This window comes from Brienomyrus brachyistius, chromosome 23 (assembly GCF_023856365.1).
Source record: "Brienomyrus brachyistius isolate T26 chromosome 23, BBRACH_0.4, whole genome shotgun sequence".
Classification (NCBI taxonomy): Eukaryota; Metazoa; Chordata; class Actinopteri; order Osteoglossiformes; family Mormyridae; genus Brienomyrus; species Brienomyrus brachyistius.
This window is the reverse complement of record NC_064555.1, coordinates 18,467,997-18,483,966: the sequence shown is the minus strand read 5'-3', so window position 1 is coordinate 18,483,966 and position 15,970 is coordinate 18,467,997. Positions and strand designations below refer to the sequence as shown.

The window sequence follows — 15,970 nt, the reverse complement described above, 5'->3', positions numbered from 1 at the left end:
CCGGCAATTTAGCAACTCCAATTAGCCTCAGCATGTTTTTGGACTGTGGGGGGAACCGGAGTACCACGACGACGTGGGGAGAACATGCAAACTCCACACACATGTAACCCAGGCGGAGACTCGAACCCGGGTCCCAGAGGTGTGAGGCGACAGTGCTAACCACTGCACCACCATGCCACCCCCTTATTTTAAAAATATAATATATTTTTGAAAAGTTACAGTTTTGTTTCCTCTGTTGAGTGGATGTTCCAGAAGTGCATCCTTCTGCTCCTGCTTTTGGAAATTGACAATATTTCAGTCTTAGGAGGAAGATGGACTGTCTGTGGGGGGTGTGCAGCCGACAAAGAAATGAAAGGCAATCATGTGGCATCAATCCTCACACTTGCCGACCCTCAACATTAGAGGGCGCTCTAACACAGCAGGCCACAATACCAGCAGAATGCTGCCCATTGATTTCACTCAATTGACTGAAACAACAAATTGATCTGATGCCTTCTTGTGCCATATAATGGAGTCTAAATGATGGCGCACTCTCTGCTGCCAGCTGCTCTGTAAGTCTGAGTAAGGCCTTTGCTTGCCTGGAATGCTCATTCAAATCAGCTCATGTTTTTAAATGTGCAGTAAGCAAGGAAATGCTGGTCCACCGGAAACCGTGATCAATAGCAGAATGGCAAGGATTCAAATCTACATTCCTCTAGACAAGTGTTTCTCACACTGGTCCAGTTGATGCTCAAAAATGTGAACTGCATGGTAGGGAACTGGGAGAGAGCAAAAATGTCGACCATCTGGGGTCTCTCGGGATCGGCTTGAGAAAAACTGTTATAGACAAATCAAGACACCAACTGCTCCTGGCCTCACTGTCACCAAATATATACACAAGGCAGAGACAGGCCTTTTTGACAGCTCAGTCGCTGAATGTGAAACCTCACCATCAGAACAGAGACCATCTGCTGGTTCACTCAGCCACATGTCCTAGATTGTGTGTATTTCAGTACCCTGATGCTCTCAGAGCTGAACGTCTTCCTGCACTGAAAACAGTCCTGGCTGCACTGGCCTTTGATGTGTTCATCTTCAGATGATCCTGTCTGCAGGGGGTGTTCTCTGTGTGTTTGGGTGAATGGGAGCAGCAGACAGAAACAACACTGCCACCTGCAGGGAGAACCAGTGAACTCACTGGGATGTAAACAAATTTAAAACTTGAGATGTTTTGTCACACAATGTTAATCCTCATTGAAAGTCTTTTAAGGATTCCTACCATCCACCAAATTTCCTAAAGCTACATACAGCCATCAGGTGGCTCAGCAGTTAGCCCTGTGAGGTGACACCTCTGTGGATCTGCACTCAGATCTGTCCTGCCCGGCCTGTGCGGAGTGTGCGTGTTCTACTGGCAGTCTTCGGGTTTCCTCCTGTCCCAATGACATGCATGTAGGTTTACCAGGGCCTCGAAATTGCCCATAGTGTGGCCACCTTTCAGATGACTGGATTAGGTTCCCTTGGGCCCTTTGCCGCCTGGGATTGACGTGAGGTCCCTCTTCATCGTTGAACAGGATCCATGGTTAGATGGACAGATACAGAATGGTAACCGAGGAAATAGGAGTACTGACCTTTCTCATTAGGTCTTTATGCGAAGACAAAAGTGAACTTCATTAAATGCCGTTATATTCTTAAGTTCATGTGTGTGTGTGTGTGTGTGTGTGTGTGTGCTGCACATATTCCAGAGATGATGAGGCTCTATATTTCATGCGGACAAACTCACAGACGCAAACAAATTCGATTTTTATAAAAATGCCTTTTATTTCTTCTCAGAGGTTCAATCTTTTCCATCACAAAGCACATCTCTTTTTTAAAAAAAGTATTCATCAAAATAATATTGCAATAATTAAAAATCCAACAGGAGGTTCTGATTGGACAAAACGGCTCAACACATAAACACTGGGCTTGTGGGGGTGTGCATGCCGATGGTCACCAGTGTGTCAGAGATCTAAACAGAAGATTGTGCTGCACAGATCCTACAACCCTAGTGACCCACCAACAATGCATTAAAAACGTGATCAAATGAGCCGAGCACTCCTGCCAAGGCATGAAGGTCTCCGCTGCGAGCGTGAATCCAAGCATGGCCTCTTGACTGCGGTCGATGGCCACGCGAGCCGTAAATGCAGGTATCACATCCTCTGTGCAGCTCCCATGACAGACCCGCCGAGACGGTGGCTGGCGTCCGGACGAGGGCCACCTGAGCTGCCGCGGCACCCGGCTCGCTCCTCCCTCCTATGCTCAGCGCTCCCGCTGCTGCTATTTACACTCTTCTCACACTTCGCAGCGCATCCCTTGCCTGTTTATGCATCTGAAAGTTTCCACATTCTGCAGCTTACTATTCCTGCTACAGCGGGTGGTAACAGGATACTACCTCACAACCTTACTTTGCACCTTTAAGTTGAATTCGCATAACAGCTGTTAACAAATCCAATTTAAAATTGAAGATACCAATGGAAACTAAAGTAAAAACAGACTGATCAGCTTTCCTTCTGGCCCTTCACCCTGTACACTTGCACATTCCAGCTTCTTTCCGATTGGTTTGTGGCCGGATTTATGTGTTGGCACGTTTCACCAGCCCGTGCTCGGTGCTTTGGGGTCTTTACCTCGGCGGCGCAAAGACTTACTGTGCTTTTCATAATTTTGCTTTGGGTTATTTTCCCCATCATTTTATTCTGGAATGCTTTGTAACTCACCTAGAGAAACAGGAATCCTGTCCCTTACGCTCTACACCCCTTATTCCATTCACCCTCTGGTTTCTTTTCATTAAGCTACTTCTAGTTAGGTGCGCCCATGTAAAATTTGAGTATTGGTTCCCGATTGATTGGCTGACATTTTGGCACTCTCCTGGTATTACATTCAGCCACCTTCCACTGGTCACACCTTTAACACCCCCCCCTACCCACCCACCCCCCAAAAATCCCTCTCATTTCTTATTTATGCCTCATCATCTGCCTCCTCCTCAAACTCGCCCTCCTCCTCCGCGGTGGCGTCCTGGTACTGCTGGTACTCGGACACCAGGTCGTTCATGTTGCTCTCGGCCTCTGTGAACTCCATCTCATCCATGCCCTCGCCGGTGTACCAGTGCAAGAAGGCCTTGCGGCGGAACATGGCGGTAAACTGCTCGGAGATGCGCTTGAAGAGCTCCTGGATGGCCGTGCTGTTGCCGATGAAGGTAACGGCCATCTTGAGCCCTCTGGGAGGAATGTCACAAACGGCCGTTTTAACGTTGTTGGGGATCCATTCCACAAAGTAGCTGCTGTTCTTGTTCTGCACGTTCAGCATCTGCTCGTCCACCTCCTTCATGGACATGCGGCCGCGGAAGACGGCGGCCACCGTCAGGTAGCGGCCGTGACGCGGGTCACAGGCCGCCATCATGTTCTTAGCATCGAACACTTGCTGGGTGAGCTCAGGCACTGTGAGGGCGCGGTACTGCTGGCTCCCCCTGCTGGTGAGGGGGGCAAACCCAGGCATGAAGAAGTGAAGACGGGGGAAGGGAACCATGTTGACGGCCAGCTTGCGGAGATCAGCGTTGAGCTGGCCGGGGAAGCGCAGGCAGGTGGTGACGCCGCTCATGGTGGCCGACACCAGGTGGTTGAGGTCGCCGTAGGTGGGCGTGGTCAGCTTCAGCGTGCGGAAGCAGATGTCGTACAGTGCCTCGTTGTCGATGCAGTAGGTCTCGTCCGTGTTCTCCACTAGCTGGTGCACGGAGAGCGTGGCGTTGTAGGGCTCCACCACAGTGTCGGATACCTTGGGGGAGGGCACCACGCTGAAGGTGTTCATGATGCGGTCGGGGTACTCCTCGCGGATCTTGCTGATGAGCAGGGTGCCCATGCCCGAGCCGGTGCCCCCGCCCAGCGAGTGTGTCAGCTGGAAGCCCTGCAGGCAGTCGCAGCTCTCCGACTCCTTCCTCACCACATCCAGCACCGAGTCCACCAGCTCCGCCCCCTCTGTGTAGTGCCCCTTGGCCCAGTTGTTTCCAGCTCCACTCTGGCCTGTGAGGGGCACAGAGGCATGAGCACCAGAGCCCAAGGACAGGACCACGAAGACCAAAGAGAATCTTAGCCCAACTTACCAAACACAAAGTTATCGGGCCTGAAGATCTGTCCAAAGGGTCCAGATCTCACGGAGTCCATGGTACCAGGCTCCAGGTCCACCAGGATGGCTCTGGGCACATACTTGCCACCTCCATAAGAGACGGGAAGAGGGAGATACACACAGCAGCTCAATACCGCAGGGAAGCTACTAGGCAGGCAGCAGAGCCAGCAGGAAGGCAGGGTGTCGAGCTCCTGGCCTCCTGGCTATGGCCCCTTTATCCGCCGAGGCAGAAAGCACTACCTGTGGCCTCGTTGTAGTAGACACTGATCCTGTCCAGCTGCAGGTCGCTGTCACCGTGGTATGTGCCGGTGGGGTCAATTCCATGCTCATCGCTGATCACTTCCCAGAACTTCAAAGTGAGAGAGCAAACACCTTACAAGCAGCTCCAGGACTGAATATCACTCAGTATATTTCCAGTAGACATTCATGTCCCAGCACTACTCATTAATATTTATAGTGGGATGCCATTTTTGTGTGTTTAAAAGATATACAGACAGCCTGAAAGAAACAACTGACTGTTAACAGCCTATATTCTAACACACACAAAGTCATGCACTTTTCCCCCAAAAATAAGGCCAACATTTCAGCAAAGAGATGACACTCTCAGTACCAATTATTGCAGCCTGAACTTGGGTAAATGTTAAGCTATCTAGCTATCTATCTATTTAGCCAAAATGATGATGATGACCAAATAGGTCATTGCCAGGATGTCAGTGGATGCTATTTAAAATGCCGCGTGGTGTGACTGCATTCCTGATGCTGCCTCAGCTGCTGTGTGGAATGGCGGAACGGAACCCAGCCCTGCGACCGCATCACTCACAGTTACCGTTCAGCTTGCAGCCTCAGTGCGTTCACTCAGAGCAGAGGCCTTGCTAGCATTTTTAGTATAAAAGACAGACTTGCCTAATGACTTATTAACTGAGGAAATATTTATTACTGGAAGCCGGTTGAGAGACGTTTACTTCATGTGTATCATGGAAAATGACTGATATCACAAGGTCTGTAAGCATTTTGTACCCAACAGATGACTGAATCCAGACCATTAGATGTGCTGTTTTTCTAAACTAATATTACAAAGTAAATCAAGATCAAATGCATTTAAAAAACGCAAAGTGCTTCATATACTGAGTGTAACACTTCTACCAGGCATTACGGGCTCCAAATTTACGGAAATACACTTCAGAACTAATTCACATTTAGAAAGCAAACATTTGGAATATAATTTTAGTATAAAAATGCACAAAACAAATTATAAGACACATATGTTTTTTTTTCTAATGGAACTGTAACACTATTCATAAATTAATGGACCAATGACAGCACACCAGGCACGTCCAATTAAAAAAAGCAGACACCGCTCCCGATGGGACTGGAGCCAATGAACGTGCTGTGTTAGATCACAGGGCTCCTGTGTGGACCTCGGTGCTCTGCTTATGCCACCTAATGCTGCCCCTTCATGTGCCCCAGCAACTGCAACACTGAGATCCTCCATTCAACCCCCCATTCAACCCAAATAACATCGAAACCTATTGATCTGACACCGGTCATTTGAGTTTTAAAACCCATTTGCTACTGTACTTGTTGCCTAATGATACTGGTCTGAAGCTTTTGTCACAGAGCTGCCAGTCAGAGACATAGAGCCTGGGAAGAATGCAAATATAATACAAGTGTTGCACTCTGCATTAATCATAAAAACATAAAAAAAACGAATAGCCCTCTTTAATAAGAGTAAAGTCCTACTCTCAGAGAGGACCATTTGAACCACACGAATGAAATTCTAATACAAACGGATTTAAATGAAAATGCATACTTTGTAAGTAAGTATTTAGTGTTTAATATTATGCAATTTTGCCAATTAAACACAGCTACTGGAATTATAGGTTATTATAATTTTAAATGAAAAGGCATACAATAAAACAAGATTAAATATTAAATCATCTACATAATGAGTAAACAAGTAATATGGTTAACTAAAAAGCAGCTGCGCTCCCGACCCAAACTCACTGCGGGGTAAACGCCCAGACCCTCAAATGCAAAAAAAAAAAAAAAAAACACACCGTGCATTACGTCACCGACTGAAACAACTACAAAAAAAAGACAGAAAAAGACGCGCCCCATACAAAGGGTCTGCACAATGGGAGCCCGTGATGGGTGACGAGGGGATGGTGAATGGGAGACCACGATGGAGCCGCCTGCCCATCCACTGACACGGGCTGCTCCAGAGTGCAGGGCTAAATGAACTCCTCGTGTCCTTACCAGCTGTAAGAGAGACACTCGCCGAAGGAGCATGCTTTCCCCTTGGGGTCGCAGCCGCCACACCCATTTTTATAGTCCGTCAAAGTGCCGGTGAAATAGGCACAGAGGATACGGGGATGGACATGCGGCGCTGCTCTCCGCGGGGCCAGACAAAGAGACCACCCGTGCCGCTACGCTGCCACTCACTGCATTTATACATTTTATTTCTGGAGCCACAGACATTTGCAAAACATCAACATATTTTCTGGACGTTATTTTCAACCAAGTACAATGTAAATTCTAATGGTGTAAAGAAGCAGATTCAGCTGTTCATGTAAGGGAGGGGCAGAGAAAATCAGGTCACAACGCCCAGGAAAAAAATCATATCTAGACAATCAGTCCAGTGAAGTAAATAAAACGCGTTTCTAACATTTTTTTAATATAACGCAGATGCCGACTTAATGCTCAATGCATCATATTCTCAAAAATGTATCAAATATACAATATACTCGGTGGAAAACAGTCCGACGTTCACATTCCTTAAAACAATTTTAAATGATATGCACAAGCAAAGAATAATTAGCAAATACTATTTATCCAAAATATCTGTCAGTTGCCACTGAGCTATGATCGCTACCGCCACTCTTACCTTAGCCCCAATTTGATTACCACACTGACCAGCTTGAATATGCACGATTTCCCTCATCTTGTCTGCCTATGTTAAAGTTAGAGTAAATATATAAAGACAAAGTTTTGTCTGAGATACGAAACTACTGTTCGTCACACTACAAGTAATGCCTACGCTGGACCAGACACCCTTTAATAGAAATATAACGGGACAAAGGATTTATATATTTGGACGGTGGCCAAAACGAGGCTGTGACTTGTGATTGGCGATGAACAACAGATGCCGGGAGAACTCTAATCTTATTGGTCTTTGTGGAATATGCTACAGCGATGGGGTTTCTTAGTGGCGAAGCTAAGGGCCGGAAGTTGTCTCTGTGCTTTATAGAGACTACGTTGTGTGGAAAGGGAGTAGTCATGCAGTCATTGTTCGTAATAAATACGAATTGATGGAAGATTTACGCACATGTATTTAAACATTAAACATAAAACGCAAACCCAGTAACACCAGGAGGACCATTTAATCAATGAAAAATATATCATTTAAGCAAAATGTAGCCAACGTTGTATGTTATGAATAATGTCAGAGTACAGTATAGTAGACCTAACTGTTCATCGATAGGGGAGGTAACCCTGGTGCTGAATTATGTCTGAAAGGTCCAAAGCGTTATAACGGTATCGTTTTAAATAGATTATGGGCGAATAGAGTATTTTATTTTAAGTATGCATTACTCTTTAATAGAGTCAGTTAAGTGTTGAATAAAACAATGGCGTAGCAGAGCGTTAGAGGAGGACTTAATTGTATAAAGGCAAAGGTTTATTTATAGGAGGACGAACGAAGCCAAATTAAATAATGGGTGTACACGTCCGCCCTGATCCTACCCCCCAGAATAAAATATTATTATTTGTCGGTTTATTTGGCCATACCTCCTTGCGCTTCACTCCTCATTCAGCTTTCTTCTGCAAAATTCTCAATTATCTATATAAGACATATATATATATATATATATTATTTTATTTTTTTTGTGCATTGTCACTGGAGTGGTTCGATGTACACTACCCGGCGACAGTAAAATGTATTATGAGAATTACCTTCCTGAAACCAGCTGCTCAGCCTATGTAGTCCTAAGATAGACCATATTAAAGGTAAAGGTGAAGCAAGCTTTTAAGCCTTTTTGTTGTATTTCATGAGATGATGTTTTGACAATGGTGTTTATTATCAGTGCGCATTCTCATGTTTAGTGGCTAGGATGATTTACTGTTCTGGTGGTGTAGCAAAAACGAGGGGGAGGGGAAGGATGTGTCTTACAAAGCATTCAAGGATGAACAATAGAAAAAAAACAGTGGCCGTATCTCTATAATTCACTGCAGAAAAGCAGTTGTTTTAAGCATTTATTTAGCTGCCAGGTCTCAATTATGTTCTGGGGTGAATCACGAGTGTATTCCGAAACCTGTAGAACTGCAGCAGGAATGGGAGTTCACAGCCATGATATTACAGAAATTGATGTCTCACTTTAAAACCCCGGTCAAGCATTACAGAAGCACGTTATTCCTTTGATTTTAAATGTTAGATTATATTTATATAATGACTTAGATAATGTGCGCAGTAACTAGAGTTTAGCCCTATTTGTTTAATGTGTCACATTATGTTTTACATCTGTCGTCACACGTTCTCCGTTGTGGCGTAAGTTGCGCATCTTGCGTATCGGAATTAATAAAATGAGAGAAAATACCCGCTTCAGCAGTATGACTAGAAATTAAAAAAAATACTTTTTCGTGAAGTGATTATTCCCGATTATGGCTGGGAGTTTCTTAAAACATTATGCGTTATATGTGTAGGCTACATACACAGTGGGTTTCAGAAATTACCGTTTGCGAAGTAAATACGAACCTAAACACACAAAACTGCACTTCTTGGGTAATGACTGACATTGCATTCAACTTTAGCTTCTAGGACTGATTTAAAAATGTAAATATGAAGAACAATATTCTTCCGTTTCGAATAAACATACGCTCCATATCCACGATTAAAAATGAAGAGGCTTTAACTGCACAGGTTATTATGTGGTACCCAAGAGGACGTGGGCGTGGATTCGCTCCCGATGAGCCCAGCGCACAGGGAGACTCCGGCGCGCCCGACGTGCAGCCAAACATTATATTGTGACGTAACGCCACAGCAGCGGACAGACCTGCGGCTTTTCCGACGCGTCTGTGTTCCGCTTTTGCAGCGATAATACACCATTGGTAAGTGGATCTCGCTCATATATTGAGCAATACGGGGTCTGTCCACATGCTTAGTGTTGCGTTTGTGTTCCAGCACTTCAGTAAATGGTGGAAAACTTGCCTAAGCGTCACATTAGCATGCTGCTATCTTACATTGGCTTGGTAAAGTTGTACTTAAAACGTTATATTAGACCTGAATGTTTTATTTATGATTATTTGTTAATATCATTTATAATAATTGAAGTGTACAATGTTGGGGGTTAATGAACGACGGCTTCATCTGCGCCGTCAGATGCGCTGAAAGGCTGTTAGCTACTCAGTAGTAGGCTAGCTGGGGGGTCGGGATAATGTCCCAAGCTGGGTGGGGTTTTAGCGTCATGAAGAAGCTTTCTGTTGTGATATACGGCAATGGTCGTGTTTTGTACATTTTTTTCTTAAATTCTTATAAATAACACAAGTCTGTATAATTACTGCTCTTCAGAAAGCCCATTAATTCGATTTAAATGTCCATACCCAGGGATTCTAGAGTAGTTTATTCAGATTTCTAAATTAATTGACAAATAGATATAATAATTATACCTGGACTGAGCAATACAGTAGCCTCTTACTGCAAAACCATCGAGTCGTGGTAACATAATAATACACATTTTCGAAATGAAATTAAATGATTTTCTAATGCATTAAGGATCAACAGTTCCAAGGAAAAACACCTTCCACTTGTACTGAAAATTACACACATGCATTCTTAGGTCAAAATTACAACGTATGAAAGGATTCCTTTGCTAAATCTAAACATAGTGCTTTTTTATTAGTGTATTTTTATTTTTCACATACACATATAATTGTACAATACTACATATACCCAGTTTTTTGTGGAAAATGTTATGTTTAGATGACTTTTGGCCAGTGGTGTGTGTAAGGTGTTTGTAAAGGCCTATGCACATTTTTCTGCAGTCCTAGATTCAACTCAAGATGTTCTACACATGTGGGCCCAATGAGGCAATGGTGGTGTCAGGTAAGATGCTGCATGTATGGCTGAAATGTTTTATAATGTTTTCCACAATTTTAAATGAAATGAGTTACTTAAAGACATATGCCGAGTACGCTTAATAAAATACATAAAGCTGATCCTTCGTGCACAACCACTTACTATTTTTGAGACTCTTGTATAAATATAGGAGGACTGTGCAAAAATCTTAGGCTGCCAGGGAAAATTATATTTAAAACAACTTATCTATTTATCGATACAGTATATACTGCATTATAATGCGAAGTATATCTTCTATTCTTCAAAAAATTAAATGTTGTAGGCTTGCTTGAAGAACAAAGCCTTGCTCCTCAAACCTCTCCTTTGGGATGTCGCAGCCATTCCGGGGATTTGTTGTCACACTCGGACAGACAGAAAAAACATTATTGTGTCGCTGAAATGTTTCAGAAATGAGTCCAAGATAAATTAAATTGAATCTGTCACATGCCCAAACACATCGACCCTTCAAACACACGTGACCAGCTCTCCACACTCTTGCATTATTACATATACATTCAGTCTGGTGTCCATGTGCACTCTCCATAGGTTTCTGTCGCTCGCCTCCCCTTATGATCGCGGGTGGTCGGGTCTTCGTCGTCCCCTGTATTCAGCAGATCCAAAGGTAAACATTCAGTCCCTCTGCACTTAGCCAGCTGCTGGCCTTAGGGCTCGTGTGATTAGACATTAGTTATTTTGCTCTGCAGTGATAGTGACAGTGTGAGGTGTTTTGATACACGCTGCCTCTCCGCTTCTGTGTGTTTTTCAGGATCTCTCTGAACACCCTAACCCTAAATGTGAAGAGTGACAAAGTGTACACCAGACACGGCGTGCCCATTTCCGTCACTGGCATTGCCCAGGTACACTGAACATCGGTTTACCAAGCAGTGTCTGTGGAATGGCCATGCGCAATGTTCACTGTGCAGTCAAGGTGCTGTTTACAGTGCATACAGTGCCTGCTGTGTACAATATGTACAGCATATGTGAAATGGCTGTGTGCAGTCTTTCTGCTGTGCTGTGTAGTCAGCCTGTCATTGACTGATGGGCATTGTTTGAATCATGATCCATCCATAGATGAAGATTCAGGGTCAGAACAAGGAGATGCTAGCAGCAGCTTGTCAGATGTTCATGGGGAAATCAGAAGGCGAGATTGCCCAGATCGCCCTGGAGACCCTAGAGGGCCACCAGAGGGCCATCATCGCTCACTTGACTGTAGAGGTAAATCATGTGCAGCTGCACAGGAGCACAGAAAAATGCGTTTCACACACGCAGGCACCCACTTATGCCCCACACTGTCGCAGGAATCGCTCGTTGTCTCTCTGTCTATAGGAGATCTACAAGGACAGGAAGAAGTTCTCTGAGCAGGTCTTCAAAGTGGCTTCTTCTGATTTGGTCAACATGGGCATCAGCGTGGTCAGCTACACCCTGAAAGACGTCCATGATGACCAGGTGCCATATCAACCTCTGCCTTATCTTCACCTCCCTCGCTGGGCAGTCAGTCAGTAAACTGCCCTTCTGTCTCCCTTCCCAGGATTACTTGCACTCTCTGGGGAAGGCCCGCACCGCTCAGGTACAGAAAGATGCCCGAATTGGGGAGGCCCAGAACAAGAGGGATGCCGTAATTAGGGTGAGTCATGTCCCCCATGTGGGTCCTGTCCAGGTAGCCTCCCTTCTCCACCTTCCTCCTCACCTTCACCCTCTGCTTCTGCCTCCTGTTTGCAGGAAGCTCATGCAATGCAGGAGAAAGTGTCTGCTCAGTACCTCAATGAGATTGAGATGGCCAAGGCTCAGCGGGACTATGAACTGAAGAAAGCCGCTTATGACATTGAAGTCAACACCAAGAAGGCGGAGTCTGAGATGGCCTACCAGCTTCAGGTGTGTTAAGAGAGGTGGTATCATTGCCGAGCAGCATAGGCAGCACTGCACACTAAGGGCAAAAACACTGGAGCAACAGCAGACTGTACAAACTCTTTATCACAGGCAGCAAAGACAAAGCAGCGTATCGAGGAGGAGAAGATGCAGGTGCAGGTTGTGGAGAGGGCCCAGCAGATAATGCTTCAGGAACAGGAAATCATCCGGAAGGAGAAGGAGCTGGAGGCCAAGGTCCGGAAGCCAGCCGAGGCTGAGCGTTACCGCCTCGAAAAACTGGCTGAGGCTGAGCGGTGAGACCGGCTCCCCTTTTGCTCCATGCCTGCAAGCTGCAGATAGGCTGTATCTTTAGTCCCCTGTTGTGCTGATTGTTGCCCTCTTGCATGTGTCTGCAGCCTCCAGCTCATTATGGAGGCCGAGGCTGAGGCAGAATCCATCAGGGTGAGTCCCAGGTGAAAGGGGAGGCTGAGGCCTATGCAGTGTGACTGACTGACCTCTCTCCCAGGAAAAAGGGGAGGCAGAGGCCTGTGCAGTGTGACAGTGACTGACCTCTCTCCCAGGTGAAAGGGGAGGCAGAGGCCTGTGCAGTGTGACAGTGACTGACCTCTCTCCCAGGTGAAAGGGGAGGCAGAGGCCTGTGCAGTGTGACAGTGACTGACCTCTCTCCCAGGTGAAAGGGGAGGCAGAGGCCTGTGCAGTGTGACAGTGACTGACCTCTCCCCTGGGTCAAAGGGGAGGCAGAGGCCTGTGCAGTGTGACAGTGACTGACCTCTCTCCCAGGTGAAAGGGGAGGCAGAGGCCTTTGCAGTGGAGGCCAAAGGCAAAGCAGATGCGGAGCAAATGAGCAAGAAGGCGGAGGCCTTCAAGGAGTACAAAGAGGGGGCCATGGTGGACATGCTGCTGGAGAAACTTCCCTTGGTGAGTCTCAGAAGAGGAGTTTGAGACGGTGTCAGCTGTATGTGTAAGTCTGTAGCCCACGAGGTTTAAAATGGCTGCGTGAGAACAAGAAACCTGAAGCTGGATATAACTGTAATCTCTGTAGACTTGGCTCGTAAAGAGTCCATTTTGTTGCATGGCTAGTTCCTTCAAAGTTCCTATTTTCCATCCATCCAGCCGTTTTTCTTATGCAAGGAATAACCAAGGACAGGATTCAACCAGTCACAGGCCCATGTTTTCCCTTAAGTTTAGTCCATTTAGTCCAGCCGCTTTATCATATTCAGGGTTGCAGAAGGTCCTATGGGCGCAAGGTGGTGAACAACCCAGAATGGGGCGCCAACCCATTGCAGGGTACAATCACACAACTATGGCTAATTGGGTAACTTCAGTTAGCCTCAGCATGTTTTTGGACTGTGGGGGGAAACTGGAATATCCTGATGAAACCCCACAGGGAGAACATGCAAACTCCGCACGCATGGAATCATGAACCGTGGATCCAGAGGTGTGAGGCAGCAGTGCTAACCACTGCACAGGCCTTGAATTCCAGGCCTTTTAGGAATTGTATTCTTCCCACTTTCCACCAGATGGCAGAAGAGATCAGCAAGCCCCTGTCAGCAGCACAGAAGGTGACCATGGTGTCGAGTGGAGGGTCTGAAGTGGGAGCAGCCAAGCTGACTGGGGAGGTGCTGGACATCATGACCCGACTGCCAGAGGCTGTGGAGAGACTAACAGGAGTCAGCATCTCGCAGGTGAGACCTTGTGTCTAAACCGCATTCACCCTCTGATTGTCTCTGTGTTTCTTGGTCCTGCCCCTCTTCACCTCTAAGTGTCTCTGCGCCTCTTGTCCTATTCCCCAGTCCTCCAGTGCTGCTATGTGCATCCGTCCTGTCTCTCTGGGCGTCTGTGAGCCATAGTTATGCATATGTGAGTGACGCCAGCAGTGAGTATGAGAGGCAGGCTGTAGGCTTGCTAGGGATGGTATCGCGGTACCTCATCCTTTAGCAGGCACCAGTGACACAATGACTGCATGTAAGGTAACTGCCTCAGGTGGCTGGTCACATTATGAAACTCTTTGTAAGACATTCAACTACACAAATTGAATATAAATGGAAGTATTAATTGTCTAACACTATAATAAATTCATTAATTAATGCACAAAAGCTATAGCATCAATAATTTACTACTTATATGAAATAGAGAAATAGAATAAAAATATATACATAATAATTGTGTATATATATAGTTCAAATAATTGTAATCATATGAGCCAAATCCTGTGCTTTATTTGTAATTAAAAAGCAACCAATGAAAATTGTACTGTACTGGTAATGGTTTTTGTACTGATTCTTTGTCTTTCCCTCCCCAAGGTTTCGGGTAAATGTACCCGTATGGGCTGAAGAAGAACCCCAGTGACTGGGTGGAGCCTGCCAAGAGCCCGCCCCCACCCCCACTATGATCCCGCCTCCCCGCCCCCACCACTCTGCTCCTGCTCTCTTTACTCTGACCTTGCAGGGCGGTGGCTGTCAGCTGTCCCCAGACTGATAGTGCCACCTGGCCTTCTATCCTGTTATTGTCAGATATATCATCATCATTATAGTAATAATCCACTTTATATAAAGGATAAGCTAATGTAGTACCATCGAGTAAATCCCAAACCCAGCCCAGTCCCCTGAGTCTGCTCCTTCCAGACTGATCTTTTGCACTCACTGCCTTTTTCTATCATGGGGAGATGTGGACGTTGTTTTTTGTGCATCACCAATTTACAGGATAACTCGAATACCTCTCTGTGTTTTCTTATAAGAAGGGCCTGTTCTTTCCTTTACCCTGTTAGTAAGCCTTTCCCGTCTATCTGTTTTGCTTTATCGTGGTATGTTCCTCCCATATACTGCTGTATCCGTTCATTATGTTTACAGATTTTCTTTTTACACATGTAATTTTCATACACTGACAGCAGATGTTTATATGATGGCAGTAGACCTTCAGGGAGGATCTGCCATATGCTGAATTATCCCATGTCATGTATGTAGTATTTTATTGAGTTGCTAGGTAATACGCACATAGATATAAGCTGAGTGCTGGTCTTTGACAGTTAACTTCACAGTTAGAAAATTCCACACATCTGCTCAGCTTACAGTACCTTTTTGATTTGACTTTTTCTACCTTACTGCACCAGGTTTTATATCCTACAAACCAAAGGAACAGCTATTGGCTTTTTCTGAGGTCTTTATAATGCCTTAGGCTTGTATTATGCTGTGCTGTTGACACTGACCCCACTGTTGAATGGGATTTCTGTGATTGTGATTAGAAACACGGGAAATTGAATGTCTTTTGTGGCTTTAATGTATTTGGCAGTAGAGTGAGAGGGTTGTGCTGCATGCTTAGTCCAATTCACCACAGGTAGCCTGTTTTCAGCACTGGAGTCCAGCCGTCTTCACTGCATCTTGCTGCAGGCCAATAAAGTGTTGGTATGTTTCCATTACAACATATTTATGTATAATGTTGCATGAATTACATACCACAGTTGAAGCTATTTGTGAACTATAGTGCTCTGCTAGAAAATCTCTCTCTGTAGGTCTCACACAGACTGAGACAAAGCGTGTCCCAGTCTGTGTCCCTGCCAGCGACATCTCCCAGTCAGCATGGGCTGTGGGCATCCTGGGCCAGTGCTCATTATATCCGTCATGTATGGGTGCTACTTACTGCACGCTCTCCTTTACAGAGGACACGTAGGTTTTTGTGGTTTTGTGTTGTACGTAGTTTTTTGGAATGTAACTTGTCTTATTGTATTCTGCTGAATGCTGTAATACTGCAAAGAAATGACTGATACTCTCAGATAAGTGTAATAGGAAATATTACTGTTCAAATATACATCCCTTGTCTAAAGTATGTGTGATTTACACATTTTCCATTCATTACCCCATTTTCCATAAA

General features: G+C 45.4%; 2 protein-coding genes across 4 annotated transcripts; one reads left to right on the top strand and one right to left on the bottom strand.

Moving 5' to 3' along the window:
• Positions 1–1,769: 1,769 nt before the first annotated feature.
• On the bottom strand, positions 1,770–7,192 carry LOC125718807 (tubulin beta chain-like). The gene is made up of 4 exons (XM_048992913.1): positions 7,013–7,192; positions 4,369–4,477; positions 4,106–4,216; positions 1,770–4,025 (listed from the first exon to the last, which is right to left on the bottom strand). Exons 1-4 carry the CDS (start codon positions 7,067–7,069, stop codon positions 2,968–2,970), a joined length of 1,335 nt encoding a protein of 444 aa, XP_048848870.1. The 5' UTR covers positions 7,070–7,192; the 3' UTR covers positions 1,770–2,967.
• An 859-nt stretch (positions 7,193–8,051) lies between these two features.
• On the top strand, positions 8,052–15,922 carry LOC125718808 (flotillin-1). Of its 3 annotated transcripts, none has more exons than XM_048992916.1 (15): positions 8,052–8,133; positions 9,044–9,231; positions 10,165–10,225; positions 10,784–10,859; positions 11,004–11,094; positions 11,309–11,452; positions 11,564–11,683; positions 11,766–11,861; positions 11,957–12,109; positions 12,215–12,311; positions 12,504–12,544; positions 12,884–13,021; positions 13,624–13,788; positions 13,897–13,963; positions 14,407–15,922. In XM_048992916.1, the coding sequence occupies exons 3-14, from the start codon at positions 10,183–10,185 to the stop codon at positions 13,951–13,953; spliced, it is 1,221 nt and encodes a 406-aa protein (XP_048848873.1). In that variant the 5' UTR covers positions 8,052–8,133; positions 9,044–9,231; positions 10,165–10,182; the 3' UTR covers positions 13,954–13,963; positions 14,407–15,922. The 3 variants fall into 3 exon arrangements, with proteins under 3 accessions (XP_048848873.1, XP_048848871.1, XP_048848872.1); XM_048992914.1 differs by having other exon boundaries at positions 8,054–8,133; positions 12,215–12,396; positions 12,499–12,544; XM_048992915.1 differs by lacking the exon at positions 13,897–13,963 and having other exon boundaries at positions 8,056–8,133; positions 12,215–12,396; positions 12,499–12,544.
• Positions 15,923–15,970: the final 48 nt, after the last annotated feature.